Source organism: Perna viridis, chromosome 6 (genome assembly GCF_037379345.1).
Source record: "Perna viridis isolate PV_CMFRI_1.1 ecotype Kerala chromosome 6, ASM3737934v1, whole genome shotgun sequence".
Lineage (NCBI taxonomy): Eukaryota > Metazoa > Mollusca > Bivalvia > Mytilida > Mytilidae > Perna > Perna viridis.
This window is the reverse complement of record NC_142450.1, coordinates 48,660,782-48,677,524: the sequence shown is the minus strand read 5'-3', so window position 1 is coordinate 48,677,524 and position 16,743 is coordinate 48,660,782. Positions and strand designations below refer to the sequence as shown.

Below are 16,743 nucleotides of genomic sequence, written 5' to 3'. Positions count from 1 at the left end.
AAAACCGTGCATTATTTACTACTTCCTGATTTCTAATATGTGTATATAATAATTTAGATAAAAATAAACAATAATCATCAAGTTTTATTTTGTCCTGAGATTTATCAAAGAATTTTTTCTAGGTATTTGGAGCAAAAGTAGAAGAAAGAACCATTTCTTAACTGGAATAAAATCTGTTTTAGTTTGGTTCTCAAACCTCTGTATAGGACTTACCTGCGCCTTCAGAATGTCATTTTCTTCTCTAAGTTTATCTGTCACTGCATCACTCTGCTCCAATACTTTCTGTCAGATAAAGAGATAGATAAACTAAGGATAATTCTTCATAATATCAAATGTCCGTTTTGCACCAATAACAAATGTATGCCATAACAGTATTTCTATAGTCTAGACAGAAAATTCAACAGAAAACCCGACAGGGTGAGATGGAATGTTCAGTTAGGATGGTCATACCCGACAGGGTGAGATGGAATGTTCAATTTGGACGGTCAAACCCGGCAGGGTGAGATGGAATGTTCAGTTAGGACATTCGAACCCAACAGGGTGAGATGAAACGATCATTTAGGACTGTCAAACCCGACAGGGCGAGATGGAATGTTCAGTTAGGATGGTCAAACCTGACAGGGTAAAATGGGATGTTCAGTCAGGACGGTCAAACCAGACAGGGTGAGATGGAATGTTCAGTTAGGACGGTCAAACCCAACATAACAGTAGTTCTAAAGTCTAGACAGAAAATTTAACAGCAAACCTGACAGGGTGAGATGGGATGTTCAGTTAGGACAGTCAAACCCGACAGGGTGAGATGGAATGTTCAGTTAGGACAGTCAAACCTGACAGGTTGAAATGGGATGTTCAGTTAGGACGGTCAAACCCGGCAAGGTGATATTGGGCAAACCTGACAGGGTGAGATGGGAAGTTCAGTTAGGACGTTCAAAACTGACGTTACTCTGTTATCTGGCAAAATAATAGTCAATGTTATGTAATGTGCCAAAACTAGTTTTTTTAGTCATGACAGTAACCATAGATAATAAATTATCATGCAGTAGGAACAATTATAAGTTGACAAAAAATAAAAATTTTATAATGTATACCTTTAATTTGAGATAATCCTCTGTTGTTCTGTCCATCTGAGACACAGCATCATCCAGATTCCTTTGTAGGTCTTTAATCTGAGCCTCATATGCTTCATTAGCATCAGTCAGATTCTAAAAAAATACACCAATCTTTCTTTGTAAATTATATGGCTATGACATAATCTAGTTTTTCTTCAACTCAGTTTTTTAATATCTTTATACAATGGGGTTTTATTTCAGATTAGTGTGTTGATATGTTTAAAGGCTATGGTTGTGATACTTTGCTGAAATTCCTTTTAGCTCAAAAAGCTTTGAACATAACATGTAAAAAAAGATACTTTAGTGTTCTATTATGTGAGAACTATAATGCATGATTAAATACATATACAAAATCTGTGTTCAAAGACTAATACTTAGATGCAAGAAAATACCTGTAGTTCCTCCATAGCCTCCGCCAGTTCATGGTTTCTCTTGGCAAGTTTAGACCGGAAGTCAGCTTCCTCTCCTCTTCTGGTAGCCAGACCTGCTGTTTGAGACTGAAGCTGCATTTTATAATCTGTAATGTCTTGCCTCATTTGGTCATTCTGAAAAAAAAATATTTGCATACACAGAAAATAAATCAAAACAGTGTTATCTGGAAAATATAACTGCTATAGGAAGCACATTCTCTGACTAAAACAAAAATGACTTCAGACAGGATAAATTTCTAGTCATTACCTTCTGACAAAAATGTAGCTGTGGCTTCCTCATACAGGTGGAATTACATAATGTGCTCAATTAGCTGCACTGTAGGAGTTCTTTAACTCAGTGCATTTTTCATTACTATTACAAACAATAGCTTAAAGATTTAATAAATATCCATAACTATTTTCTGATAAAATGGAGACCATTAATCTGTTATACTTACATCTTGTCTCATATCTTTCATTTCTTTCTCCAACTCATTTATTCTCTCACTATACTGTAAACAGAAATATACATTATCTCCTGGCATAAACAGAAATATATATTATCTCCTGGCATAAACAGAAATATTTCATGCAAAATTTCAATTAAATATAATAGCTTGTTCAAGGATTTTATCTAATCTACAACTTATGTCCAAAATTATGTAGATTTTTCTCCTTAATGACTTTTCAATAAATTTTCTGCAGGTTTTAAAAAAATGATTAAACCAACAGAATATTTAACAGTAAAGATGTGTTTAAGTGTTGTAAAGAATGAAAAAAATATGATTTCTAATTTTGTTTACATTTTGAAACAGAACAAAGTTACAATATAATTGGGAAACTTCATCTTGAGTCATGATAATTATATAAATTTAACAATAAGCACAGTATTTTTTTTTAAAATTAAAAGTTGTAAAGAACCTTTTCAGCAGCCATTTTTTCTCCAGCCAGGTCTTTCCTTAGATCCTTGATTTCAGCCTGTAGATCTTCATTCTGTCTCTCTAACTCATTAACATTCTCGCGAAGGACTCTTGCTGTACCCCCTGCAGCACCCCCAGTGTCTGGACCATATTTCTGTAAAAAAAAAAAAAAAATATGTGACATAACTTTTTTTTCAAAACTATTAGGGGAATGTAAATACATTCATTTACAATTCAAACCTACATATAATTATGATTATAATTGGTAAAATCCTTCAATTTTCAACAAAGGTCAAAGTTTAACATCTTCACCTTTATTATCCATAACAAAGGAGGTCTCTAAATTGCGTAAAACCCTGCTTGCACTTAAGCAATCATTGTAATAAATGGGTCATTTTTCATTGTATTCCTTGATTGCAATTGTTTACTATAAAAGCAACAATGCCAATAATACTTTTTAAGAAACGCTTCTATTCTATCACGATCTTAGTATATTACATACAGAAATATCTTATGTTTTGGTCAAATGTTAGGCTATTCTATTGACAATCCAATGTAAAATCAGGTGTAAAATGTGATGTTTGCACAAGTAAACAAATATATATAGCTACATAGCCAGTAATAGTAGTTCAATGCAGTTCAATTTGCGTTTTCTAATTATAACTTTTACTTCTTATTATAATTATTTACATGTGTTTAAAATATTATTGTTGAAACAGTTCAAATAATTGTACTTTATTGAAAATATAATATGGTAAGATAATTGGAAGAGCCAAATATTTGGTTTTCTAAGAAGGCCTCACTGACAAAAATGACTTTTTATCATGTTAGAAAAGAAATAATTCCTGGATGCTGGGTTTTATGCTTGTTTTAACATGGATAGGCAATATATTGGTCATTATTTTTCACTGAGTGTCAGCAAGGTGTAAAATCAGACAAATAAAGTGCCTATCCACATTAAAACCCAGCATCCAAGAATTATTTCTTAAATGAAAATAACAGCAATATTCCATGGAATCACAGCACAAAAAAATTACAACACCACAGTATTCTAGCATATGGTAAACAATAACAACACTACAGTATCCTAACGTATGGTAAAAAATAACAACAACACAGTATTCTAACGTATGGTAGAAAATAATAACACTACAGTATCCTAACGTATGGTAAAAAATAACAACACCACAGTATCCTACATGTAACGTATGGAAAACAATAACACCAACACAGTATCCTAATGTAAGGTACAAAATAACAACACCACAGTATCCTACATGTAACGTATGGTAGAAAATAATAACACTACAGTATCCTGTCGTATGGTAAAAAATTACAACACCACAGTATCCTAACATATGGTAAAAAATAACACCACCACAGTATCCTAATGTACGGTAAAAAATAACAACACCACAGTATCCTACATGTAACGTATGGTAGAAAATAACAACGCCACAGTATCCAAACGTACGGTAAAAAATAAGAACGCCACAATATCCTAACGTAAGGTAAAAATAACAACATTACAGTATCTTACATGTAACGTATGGCAGAAAATAACACCACCACAGTATCCTAATGTATGGTAAACAATAACACCACCACAGTATCCTAATATAAGGTAAAAAATAACAACATCACAGTATCCTAACATATGGTAGAAATTAGGAACACCACAGTATCCTAATGTATGGTAAACAATAACACCACCACAGTATCCTAATATAAGGTAAAAAATAACACCACCACAGTATCCGAACATAAGGCAAAAAATAACACCACCACAGTATCCTAACAAATGGTAAAAAATTACGACGCCACAGTATCCTAGTGTATGGTAGAAAGTATGAACACTACAGTATTCTAACATATGGTAAAAAATAACAACACCACAGTATCCTACATGTAATGTATGGTTTTACCTCAAGTTCTGTAATTTTCTTCTCTAAATCTTTGATCTTTGTTGCGGACTTCTTATCTGAAATATACATATATAATGAGTCACATACCTTCTTAAAACCTTAACTTGTGCATTCTAACACAAATTTCAATACAAGAGGCTCCCAGGAGCCTGAATCGCTCACCTGGTTAAAGTTTGTCTTTCAGGGGCAATAAATTCAACAAGGAGTAGTCCAACAATTCTGACTCAAGAAGACCTTGGTAGGACTATCATAAGGATCATTTCAGCAATAGAAAGTTTCTTTCTATTAGTTTCAAAGATATTGGCTGAAAACTGTAAAAAAAAAAAACTGTCATTTTTCATCTTTCAAGGGCAAGAACTCTTACAGGAGTCACCTCACAACTTTGATCCCTGATGACTTTTGAAGGCCTTATAATAAGGGTCATTTTCTGCAATAGAAATAATTTTGCTAAACCTAATGGCTTTGGAGATACTTGTGAAAAACAATTGTCTGACCCTTTTGTTCTATATTTAGTAACAGCAGCCATGACAGATCAAAAATATCCACAACAGTTTTATGCATGATACCCCAAGGAACATTCATACCAAGTTTAGTTCCAACTGGTCAGGTGGTGTCAGAGGAGAAGAATTTTGAATGAAGTAACATTCAAAATACCAAAAAACATCAAAAAAGGGCAATAACTCCAACATGACTTAATATATCAAAATGAAAATTTGACCACAGATAGATCTCATTATGCTAAACACTTTTAACACAATGTCAAAATTTGGCTACACCTGACGGTTTAGGAGATATATGTGAAAAACTATTGTCTGACCCCTATGTTCTATTTTTAGAAACGGCAGCCATGTTTTTCGACGGATCAAAAATCACCACATCAGTTCTATGCATGATACCCCAAGGAACATTCATACCAAGTTTGGTTCCAATTGGTCAAGTGGTGTCTGAGGAGATATTTGAAGGAAATAACATTCAAAATAGCAAAAAAATGTCAAAAAAGGGCAATAACTCAAACATGGCTTAACATAATATAATGAAAATTATTTGACCACAATTAGATCTCATCATGCTGAACACTTTCACCCTATGTCAGAATTTGGCTGAACCTGACGGTTTAGGAGATATATGTGAAAAACTATTGTCTGACCCCTATGTTCTATTTTTCGTAAGGGCAGACATGTTTTTCGACGGATCAAAAATCACCACATCAGTTCTATGCACAATATCCAAGGAACATTCATACCAAATTTGGTTCCAATTGGTCAAGTGGTGTCAGAGGAGAACAGTTTTGAAAAATTTTTAACGACAACAGTGACGACGGATGCCAAGTGATAGCAACAGCCTTCGGCCAGGTGAGCTAAAAAACAGGTTTTTTGTGTTTTATTATTATTAAAAATTTTAATAAAATAGAAGTTAAGCGTCAGTCCCTGTAAGATTCAGATAGTGGGCAAAACATGGTATGAAAATCCCATCATTTTGATAGTGTAATTTGACTATATGCATCATCAGAATAAAGGAAAACAAGACAAAATTTTCTATATCATGCAGGACCATTGAGTTATAGTTTCATTGAAATGTAATGTAAATGAACACTTCAAGGGCAGATAACTCTGTCAAAAATCTTATTTTTCTAACACTCTATTGAAAATTTTCTGGGCAAAGCAAGTGATGCACAGATTAAAAAGTGTTATTTTCAAATAGAGAAAGTATCTTTAAGTGATTGGTGGGTTTTTGACATGCATGTTTCTGATTATTCCCATTTTGCATGATTCTTACAAACACTTACACTTAAGCATTTATGTAAATAACCATGTGCACATAATTACTAAACAATCCACATGTACATGATGTATATCACTATAAAAAAAAACAATAGAACAAGTGCAGTAAAAGTTGACACAGTGAAACTTAGTAAATACGAAATACAGACGAACCTCATTAAATCAAAGTCGAAGGGACCATGCAAAAGTGTTCGAATTATCCAAGGTTCGAGTAATCCAAGGTCAGGGATAAACCAGAAATACTAGTAGTTTGGTCATCATTTGTTGTGCTTGAACATGTACATGTACATCACTTTACACGGTACACCATAATGTCTTTCGTTTCATATCAGAAGATATCTTTTTTGTTTGAAATACTGAACAGCAACGAGTGCTTTGTGAAATTTCCTTTTTATTTTTTCTACATCGAAAACGTCGTAGTTCATAATAACATGCTGCTTTGTTTGACTCACAATCAGGAGTATCATCAAACCATGTGTTCTACATTATTACGATTTACGATAAAATTTCAAATTCACTAACGAAACGAATGTATTTGTTGAAATTCACTTACTGTCATCTATTCAATGTTTCATTAAATAGTCAGATACCATTACAATTCATCTGTATTTGTAAATTTTTTTATCAAAATATAAGAATATCTGATACCACTGCCAGTGTGAATTCTGATGTTTAATTAATAAAATTTGTTTCTTTTCACTACACACACACTTTTAAATACACAAATCACGTCATAAAGAGTATCAACAAACTAATTTTAAATACCACACTAATTGTTGTTTAAACACATTTCGATCACGGTTTGTAATAAAGCAATCAGTTTTCAGACTAATTAGTTAACTTTGAGACATCAGGGTTAATTAACCTTGAAGTCCTATCGTGGGGACTGATTGATTACCTAGAGTTATCCGAGGTTTCAATTCATCCGAGTTCGAGTCATCTGAGGTAAAATTGTATTATAGTAAGGGGAGTTTTGCTGGGATTTTGTAATTAGTTTGAGTTATCCAAGAATTCGACTAATCCGAGTTCGACACATCGAGGTTCAACTGTATTTCTGTTTGTATTTCTGTTTCCCAAATTCCAACCAACTCATCAAAAACAATGTGACTCGTAAAAAGTGTAAAAACCATTATTTCTTTGACTTACCATATCAACAAGCATTGTTTCCAGTTTTATATCAAAATTAAAAAAAAAACAAAAAACAAAACAAATTGCTACATATTATCATGTGCCCTCCAAAAAGTTTTAGTGAATAAGTCCCATAACTCCTGTTAAATTCAATGAATCAAAATTGTGGTGCAATATAATAACTACAATTAACAATCCTACAAATTTTTAACAAAATCCATCCCAGTGTTTCTAAGGTGTCCACAAAGTGTTCCTATAGTATAGCATGTACAAAGTCAACAAAGCCCCATAACTCATGTTTGTTTGTTTGTTTGTTTGTTGGGGTTTAACGTCCGAGCAGCAATATTTCAGCTATATTCAGACAATGAACATGAAATGGATGATAAAATAAACATGAAATGAAAAAAAAAAAGGATGGGTCACAAGGATAATAGGGTCGACAAATTTTGATTGCCACTGGAAAAAAGGGGGATGGGTAAGGTCGGGCAATTTAGCCTCCTGTGGCGGAGCGCAAAGGTTCCTACTCCTATTGAATACTCCAGCAGTGTTCTTTAACGTGCGAGGAACGTGGCATCTTTCCCAACACGGTGCACCACTATGGTTTGCGGTCAGGTTTTCCATATTATAGCCTGACAACCCCAGCATGTAACACGCCAGGGGTACCCCATTCCACCACCTGGGGCACACATCCCAGTTGCTCTGTGGGCAGAGCGCCTAGCCTCCAGCTAGGTTTCTGAGCACTATTTAGTCGCCTTTTACGACAAGCTTAGCACTGCTGCAGGCCTATTCTTTTGACACCCGGACCTGCACGGGGGCCATAACTCATGTTAAATTTATTGAATCAAAATGTCAGTGCAATATGATCAACTACATACAAAATTTGAACAAAATCGTTTGAGTGGTTATTGAGGAGTTTTGTCCACAAGTGTGGCAGATGGACGCACAAACACCAGTATTTGTATGTTCCCTTCAGGGTAGAGAGGGGACAAAAAAACAATAAAATTTTTAACCTACTAACCAATTAATATATACAATTGAGTAGGTAGGGTCAACATTCCACACAAAATATTAATTTTAGCTTGTCCATATTACCTTTAGTTTCAGCATCTTTAGTTGCTTTTTCCAGTTCTTTCATGACCTCCTCAGCATCATCAGACTTAGCTTTCATTATAACCTTAGTCACATCAAACAGCTTCTGTAACTTACCAGTGTCAGTTACATCATCCACCTTAGCCTAAAACATACACAACCAGCATTATAGGAATAGAAGAGCAAAGTTTAGCAAATAAAACAGAAAAGTGACCTTAAATGTATCATTAATAACTACAGGTAAAAGTTAACTATCTAAACAATATACTTAAATATAACCTCTGAGCATTAATAAAGATTTCAATCTTTGGAAGCAAGCAATGTTCACTTTCATAAGAACACTTTACTAAACAAAAAATTTAGGTCATCACTAATATTTGTTAATGTTGTGACTTAAATTTTTTGCATGACCAAATATTATGGCTCAACATCAATTTGCGAATCTTCAACTCAAAAGTTTCCTTCAATAGTGGACAAAATTGATGTGTAAATTGCAGTGATTTTGTTACTTTTTTTCTCCTCCTTTTCAATTGGGAAAATTTACACCAAATTGGGAAAAAAATATGCAGACAACGACGACAGCACCATACAAATAACAGGCATATATATACAAATAAAATGTATTTGCATGTAACACAATCCACGTCTGACATCGAAGCAGAGGCTTTTCAAAAGTAAAAAATCAAATTTCTACGAGTTTTACGTACTTAATTGGGAATTGGGAATTTTTATGATTTTGGTAAATAAATACACAGAACTAGGAAACTATCTCTGGGGAAACAGCCGAAATTCGGAGGTAAATTAAGGCTAACAAAATCACTGAATTGATAACTGATTTTTGAAATGACTCAAAGAAACTACTGATAATTTGCTAATTTTTATAATAAATGCATCACTCATTTGTATAGGTCAGTAATGATGCACCTACCTCATGATACAATCTGTATCATAATAAAAGGGTGAGGATACGATACATTTTGATATGATAGAGAACAACCGCATGTTGTCCTAAATATTTTCTTCAATTACACCTACCTCACGATACAATATATATCGTGATATAAGGGTGAGGATACAACACATTTCAATATTTTACACAACACAATGTTGTCCTGTATATTTTTTTTTAATAATAAACAAATATTCAACAGATTTAAAAATGCTGAATTTTGTTGAAGCCAGGTTTCATTCTTAGAGTATAACTTTGATCTTAAATTACTGGATTTTCCTCATAAGACATATCCGCAGGGTGTGACACTTTTTTGGTGGTCAACAGGACTACTTCAGAGGTAAAAGAGTTAGTCTGCAGCCAATACTGACAGTTCTGTTCTTAGATCTTATGAAAAATATGGCAAAATTGAGATAGCCCATAAGAGTACCATGCAAATTTTTCAAGTATATCTCTCCAAAATTAGGGTGGCATTGGACTACCAGACTACTGTAAGTGTTGATCCCTGTGTCCTACTTTACTATTTGCATAGTAATTTCATCAATTGTTTGAAAACAAAATTGTATTTTGACCTGTATCTTATCCAAACCTCAGTCAAATGTATCATATCATGACCAACATTATCATGATGCATCAATATTGCGTTTTCATCCTTACTTATATGTAAATTCAGTATGTATGACAAAGTAAAGTTACCTCAATAATTGACTCATAAAACTCCTCTATTTGGTCATCAGACAGACTAGCTGCCTTAGCAGACATAATCTTATCCCATTCCAGAGGAGGCATCTTTTAACCTAAAAATTAAATAATCAATCATTAGAAGAAATGGATGGATTATATATTCAAGAAAAATGAATTTTTAAGGATAAGATAAATATACATGTACATATACAACAATATATATACTTGATTTTGTTATTAAGCTACCAACTTGCAGAATTCTAGTGCTGATTTTCTCTTACCTTGCATTGTGTGATGTACAGGGTTAGAAATTAACAGGGGCCCACTCGCCAATGGCCCCTAAAAATCAAGGGCCTAGAGGAGTTGTATATGTTCCATGATTAAATACACTAATAAAAAAATCCTAGAATTAATGGTTATGACATGAACATGTACAGTTGTACATATGTACATCTCCCCTAAAACAATTTGCCTTACATATTTAACAGAAAGATTCTTCTTTGTTAGATAGTTTACTGTATGTTTAATGTTGAATCACTGTAAAATTTGTCAACAAAAAGATACAATCAATCAGTTCATTCCGTTCAAATTTGTAAAATTGTAAGCAATAAAGTGTGCCAACTAAGAGCTTATCCCTTGTATGTTATATAACCAAATAATGACTTCCAGTCTCTATTTGTATAGTACTGGATTGTTTAAGGATACTTTGTAAATATAAATAGCAAAAATGTATGTGTGCATGTCAGTTTATTATCTATCATGAAATCTTCTATAATGAAGATTTCTAAGGCTATATCTAGAGCAGTGGTCAATTTAAAAATAAATTATACATGATGTAACTGTAAAAATTGCCATCAGTAATATGCTCCCAGAAGAGATGGTAGATATCCAAAATTGCAAAACAGTTATTGTGGACCTGATATACTACTGTCCAAAACAAAATCTGTAAGGTTTCTTGAGCGTAAAAATAATGATACATTCTTTGAAATTGCCGATAGCCATGGTTGGTAAAAATGATAGTGGGCTTGCAGAATTAGACTAACATGCCAATAATTACTATATACATGTACATGTAAGTTCATCAAAATTTTTTTAGCTCGGGCTTGTTGCAGAAATTTATATGGCAAAGACTGATGACTTCTCGTTGGACCATGTGAAATGTCAATCAGACTTAGCAGTTCTGAAACTTTTAAATACAAGTTAGGATTTACAAGGGAGACAATATACATTTTTATATAATACAATGGAGAGTTCAACTTACACTAGAGTTATCTTGTTGATAAGGACACCGATTTGAAAATGGAAGACTGAAGGGTGCAGGATGTTTCGTAACCTGGTCATTTCGTACCTCAGTTGAGACGTTTCGTATCTAGGTAAATTTCAGAGTGGGATGTTTCGTACCTGGGTTATATCACACAGAGACGTTTAATACCTATTGTTTAACATACAGCATTGTTATTTTTAGAGGGTCCTTATAGATTACTACGTTAATGTTCGCTCCTTCAGTTATTTTTTGTCAAATTATCTCTTACCTTTAAGATTCATCTAAATGATTTGCAAAATATGACCGTAGCCAGTGCAGTTTGAAAACTTTTAAAGGTTAGCTGATATATTAAAGCAAAATGCATTTTATTTTTCAGACAATAGAAATCATTTGGGTATTGTTGCATTTCATTTTTTTTTCGAAGTTACAAAAGTGGTCAAAATAAACAAAGTTGTGAAAAATCTGAAAGATATTCACCTCCGGTGTTGTCTCAAACATAAAATGCATTAAGATTTCATATATCTAGGTGCATTTACTCTTTAAAAGTTTTCCCCTTGTACTGGCTTATCTGTACTCAAGTTTTCGAGGTGTAAACACGGCTATATTTTTCATGTGATATTTTTTAATTCGCTTAAAGATGATTTCAATATTGAAGTAATATTATAATTGTTCAGTCTTATGAATATACGGTAAATTTGTTTATTGGGGCGTGTGTCTTAATTGCTAATTACTTTGGGTATTGGTATCAGTTGATTGTTTAATACATTCTATAACTAACAACAGTGAATGATTAATTATCATGTCAATGGCGTCAATATAAACAAATAAACAATATAAAGGTATGCCTCCATATAGCATCTAAAGGTATGTCAAAAGGTGTTAAATTATAATTCATTTAAGAATTAATTTTGATGTGAATGGTCTATAATTTTATGTACCTTATCTTAAAGAAATCTCAACTTAGTTTCAGAATTAATTAATACATGCCAGAATTCATAATTCATTTTTTTTTTTACTTTTACATGCATTAAGCATAACCCTCCTCCTTTTGCATTCAGTCTGTACAATCAAGCCTTTTAATTATTTTTGTTTATTAATAAGCAAAATCAAGTAAAAGGTTTGATTCTAATCAGACTGAGTGCAATCCTGGGCTGGGCAATGGTGGAAAGTTTTTTTTTTCAATAAATAAATATAAATATATACATGTCATGCAATATCTCATTTTCTTCTTTTTTCACAGGTCATGACTGGTATGGTGATCACACTTATACTGGCATAGTATAAGTCAAGGTCTCTGGGTTCTGGTGGTCCATATACCATACTTATACTGGCATAAAGCCTGATTTTTCATTTGAAAAATCCTGGTATAAGTATGGACAAGTCTATTATGAAGAAGCAGGATCAGCAGTTGGCCCATAGAGGAAAGCGCACCTCCTTAACAGAGTACTGGCTGATATCTGGTTCTCTGAGTACACAAGGTGAAGATGCGGCCCTGGTTGTATCACGTGCATTTGCGTTGGTACCTCTTCAACTTGCCCTCGCTCACTAACTTTACTTGAAGTGGTGACAGGGATGATTTCTTATGAAGAAGTCTGCACAAGAGGTAGAATGGAGGGTTGCCAAAAACTGCTTGTGTGTTAAGGTCGTTGTACCAACCCTCCACATCGTTGTTGGTACGGACTGATAACATAAAGATGCACCAGCTGGAAATTGGACAAATAGTACTGTTTATCCAGCGTTTTTGTACATAACGTACAACTGTGTGAAAGCGACCTAGAGCACTGTCTTTTAATTTGTTGAAAGCAGGAAGAATTTGTCCTTGGTAAAAATGGTAACGCCATTAACTTGCGTAGAAACCTGTAGGTGTTGCCCTTAGCGTTATAAGCTGCTGAAAGTCCTGACTTTTGAATTTTCCTGAAGATGGCCTGGCTCCAGCAGAACCTTTTACTGGTATACCCGGAAACAGCTGGCAGAGAGCATTCCATAGACCCCTTTCGAAATCGGTGACAAACTTTTGGACATGTGTGAGTGGTAGGAGATTTAAAATTGTATGGAGAAGTGTAACATAACCGACAGAGACGGTGTGCACCTCAATGATGATGGACATTTCAAGTTTTTCTGTTCTGTACGCATGTGTGTAAATAAACAGCTATGGAAATTGTCTGCATATGTGTCATGTAAAATGTTTAAGAAATTTTGTTGTGTATGTTCAAATTTGCTTATAATGCTGATTAAATGGTTCAATATATCTAATAAACATGACCATGACTTCACAATCTTGCCTTTTGTCGGGAAGAGTTTGCCCAGGTGCGAAACATCTCACTATGAAATATACCCAGGTATGAAATGCCTCAATTGAGGTACGAATCAACCTGGTAAAAAACGACCAGGTTACGAAACGTCTAGCATTCAGACTGAGACTTGGTGAATAACTTATATATCTTTGGGAGTATTTCAGGATTCAACTGTTCCATACCAACTTCACATGGCTATAACTTACAACTAATTTAAGCTTTTGAGTCTTCAGTCTTTGAGAAATTGACTACAGTACAGGGGCATGGCGGACGGGAAATGTTTTGTTAAATAAAAATATATATCCTTGTTCTAATATGGCATTGTTATGCAGTGAACATTTCTTAGTCTATTTAAGATTCATCCGCCAAACAAGAAGCTTATATCACAGACAATAGAAAAATACGTCGAAGAAAATATATAAAAACAAATATTCGAGTGACAAGTTCGATCATGCAAACATTTGAGAATTCACAAATCGTAAAAATCAAGCATGTTTTTTACCGTTTTCTGATGCAAACAATAACAATTTTTGCCGTTTAAATTATTGCAACCATTGACATAGAAAAGTCGCCACCATTAAAGTGTTATATAAGCTTTAAACTGTTAGGAATTTTGAAGTTGGTGGAATCTCCGCCATTTTCGATGTAAACATCGTCAGTGGCGAGTAAATCGGTAAGGTTGTGGTGTTAGTAGCGTTTCAAAATTTACGAAACGAATTTAAAAGGAAATAAAACGAAAAGAAATCAATTTGCTAACGTCGATGTCGGTGAAAACGATGCTAAGGTTACTCCAGCATACATTTCCCTATATATGATATCGGTTATAATTTTATGTAAGAGTAATCAAGGGAACCAAGGTTCTAGCAGTAATCAAAAGAATGTAATCCAGGAACAAAACCAGGCATGGAAAACAGACATGTACAACAAAAAAACATAAAGTAATTAAAATAATACATACAAAAAAAACCCGAAAAGTTATGGACTGTTATTATTGACAGTGGATATGTATACATAAAAAATGTAACCGGGTTATCGTGTTGGACTGTAATTCAACATTAAGTTTGAAAAAGGGGGAGGGGCTTACACACTTCAATCTATTATAGTACATGCACATGTTGTTCAACTGAAAAACAACCTTTAATGCTATAATAGTTGTCTCATCCATATATTACTACAGTAAAAATCATGCAGTTTGCGAGATATGTTCCGAAAATGTCCGTTCACACGTTGTCCCGTGTAAAAAAAACCCATAGTGATTTTCAAAAGTTGGCAGGTATGTAACCCTAATGGCATAGACTTGTAACTTGAATGAACTTTTGAACAACATCAGGATTCGAGTACTTTTTGTTAGTCTGACCAAGTGGGGCTCGATAGTAATTAATGGCCAAAAGAAAATATGAATATGGAATTATTATTATCATATGGAATATAGAATTTAGTGGGTTTTTTTTTTTTACAAAATAAGCCTAGGCCTTTTCTCTACCAAATAAATAAGCATATCTTTTAGTTCCCTGCTTTGTATAAAAGCATTGGTGAGTATAAGATCACGTAGAAATTACTTAAGCTTCTCATGAGGCAATGTGGTATACAAGGTAGAAAAATCTAAAGTTTATATACTGCTACAAAAAACGGATCAGATATGAAGAAACGCAACAAATGCACCAACAGAACGATAAAAAAAAACAAACTAAAATGTTAAATAACGACATGAAGGCACATTTATGATCTACACTGACATTAAGGCGACATCATTCTTTTGGCAGACACAGCAATATACATGTACCTCTGTTTAAGGAATTACGTAAACAATAATAAACTGGCGTTTATTGTTAAACAGTACTTTCAATTAAACAGTTAAAGAGAGACATTAGAAAGTTACCAATAGGGGACTGAAAGAATGACTTCCTTACGATACAGTTTGGAGGAGATCCCACGTACAATTTTCTCCACACTAATATTGCTAAAGGAAAAATCTATCCGATACTGAAGCACAAAATACATTGACATTACTTAACAAATGTGATAGGACCGTGGTCAGACATTCTTGATTAAATAATGTTAGTCTTTGAGAAAGAGAGGAAAATGTCCGTAAACTTTCTCCCCTTTCTCAAAGACTAACATTATTTAATCAAGAATGTCTAACCACTGTCCTATCACAAATCTAAACGTATATATAGTTATATCGCCTGGAAGCAGATCCTATATGTCTTTTTGTGAGAAAGTGGAAGAAAATATACAACATTAAAAATTACAATGTGAGAACCCGCAAAACATGACAACACACATCGTTAATGAAGTGGCCTAGATATGGCAAAATGAGCTTAACAGTCCAATTAATTATGAAGAATTACACACAACAGCCAAATTACTAACTCTACTTGATAATACGTCTATATTCAGACAAAATAAAAGCAATATAGCCAGTGTGGAAGGATTGAAGGATTGGCGAGGAGGCTAATGTTCAAGGTCCACATTAAGAGGACAACAATACTGAAGGGCACTAAGATCAAAGACACTGGGGATTTTCCATTTCAAATTTCGAACTGGAAGGTTTTAGATTTTGTGAACATTGAAAACCTGAAACTTAACAAGATTTTTTTTTTTAAAAATCTACTAAAGAGTGTATAACAATTCCAAGATTGTCATTACAACATTTTAGATAGTAAAATCTTTTTAAATGAACAGTAATATACGAGAGGCATTACATGAAGTGTTAGATTTTAAAACTGTGAATGAAGCGATAGGAAGGCCTATAGACTTCTAAATAAATGACACTTTCCCTTTTAACTTACACAAAAAACTACTAAACTCACCGTTTTAATAGACTGCATGCCAGACGAGTATGACAAATCTGTATATTTAACTGGATGTGGATTGCATTTTTTTTTATTCTAAATGATGATTTAAGTGTATACATGAAAATATGCACACAGATTAATTCATAGTGGTGGATATGAAATAGTAATGATCACCAATACACACTGTATCGAGTATTAGAATCTTCTGCAACTGTTACACGCTTGCAGTCCAATATTAAGCTGCAGTTCCTCTTTGAAGGGGTTTTCATCCAGAGGTAAGGTAAGGGTTTAAAGTATAGAGTTTTCCATTTTTAACAATTCTGCTGAAGAAGTTTTCTGTCCATTTTTTAAAATAAATCTTGGTACTTAGAGTAAAACTCATTTCTCCAATC

General features: G+C 33.6%; 1 protein-coding gene across 1 annotated transcript in view; it reads right to left on the bottom strand.

Moving 5' to 3' along the window:
• Positions 1-14,204, bottom strand: part of LOC148615374 (centrosomal protein of 290 kDa-like) — a 52,467-nt gene extending 38,263 nt beyond the window's left edge. Inside the window, exons 1-9 of the mRNA XM_088590284.1 lie at positions 14,056-14,204; positions 10,008-10,108; positions 8,366-8,507; positions 4,365-4,420; positions 2,441-2,593; positions 1,978-2,031; positions 1,502-1,654; positions 1,089-1,202; positions 214-282 (exon numbers count right to left, since the gene is read on the bottom strand). Coding sequence (XP_088446410.1) covers positions 214-282; positions 1,089-1,202; positions 1,502-1,654; positions 1,978-2,031; positions 2,441-2,593; positions 4,365-4,420; positions 8,366-8,507; positions 10,008-10,100 — 834 coding nt within the window. The 5' untranslated portion in view covers positions 10,101-10,108; positions 14,056-14,204. The remainder of the gene's footprint in view (positions 1-213; positions 283-1,088; positions 1,203-1,501; positions 1,655-1,977; positions 2,032-2,440; positions 2,594-4,364; positions 4,421-8,365; positions 8,508-10,007; positions 10,109-14,055) is intronic.
• Between the last annotated feature and the right edge of the window lie 2,539 nt (positions 14,205-16,743).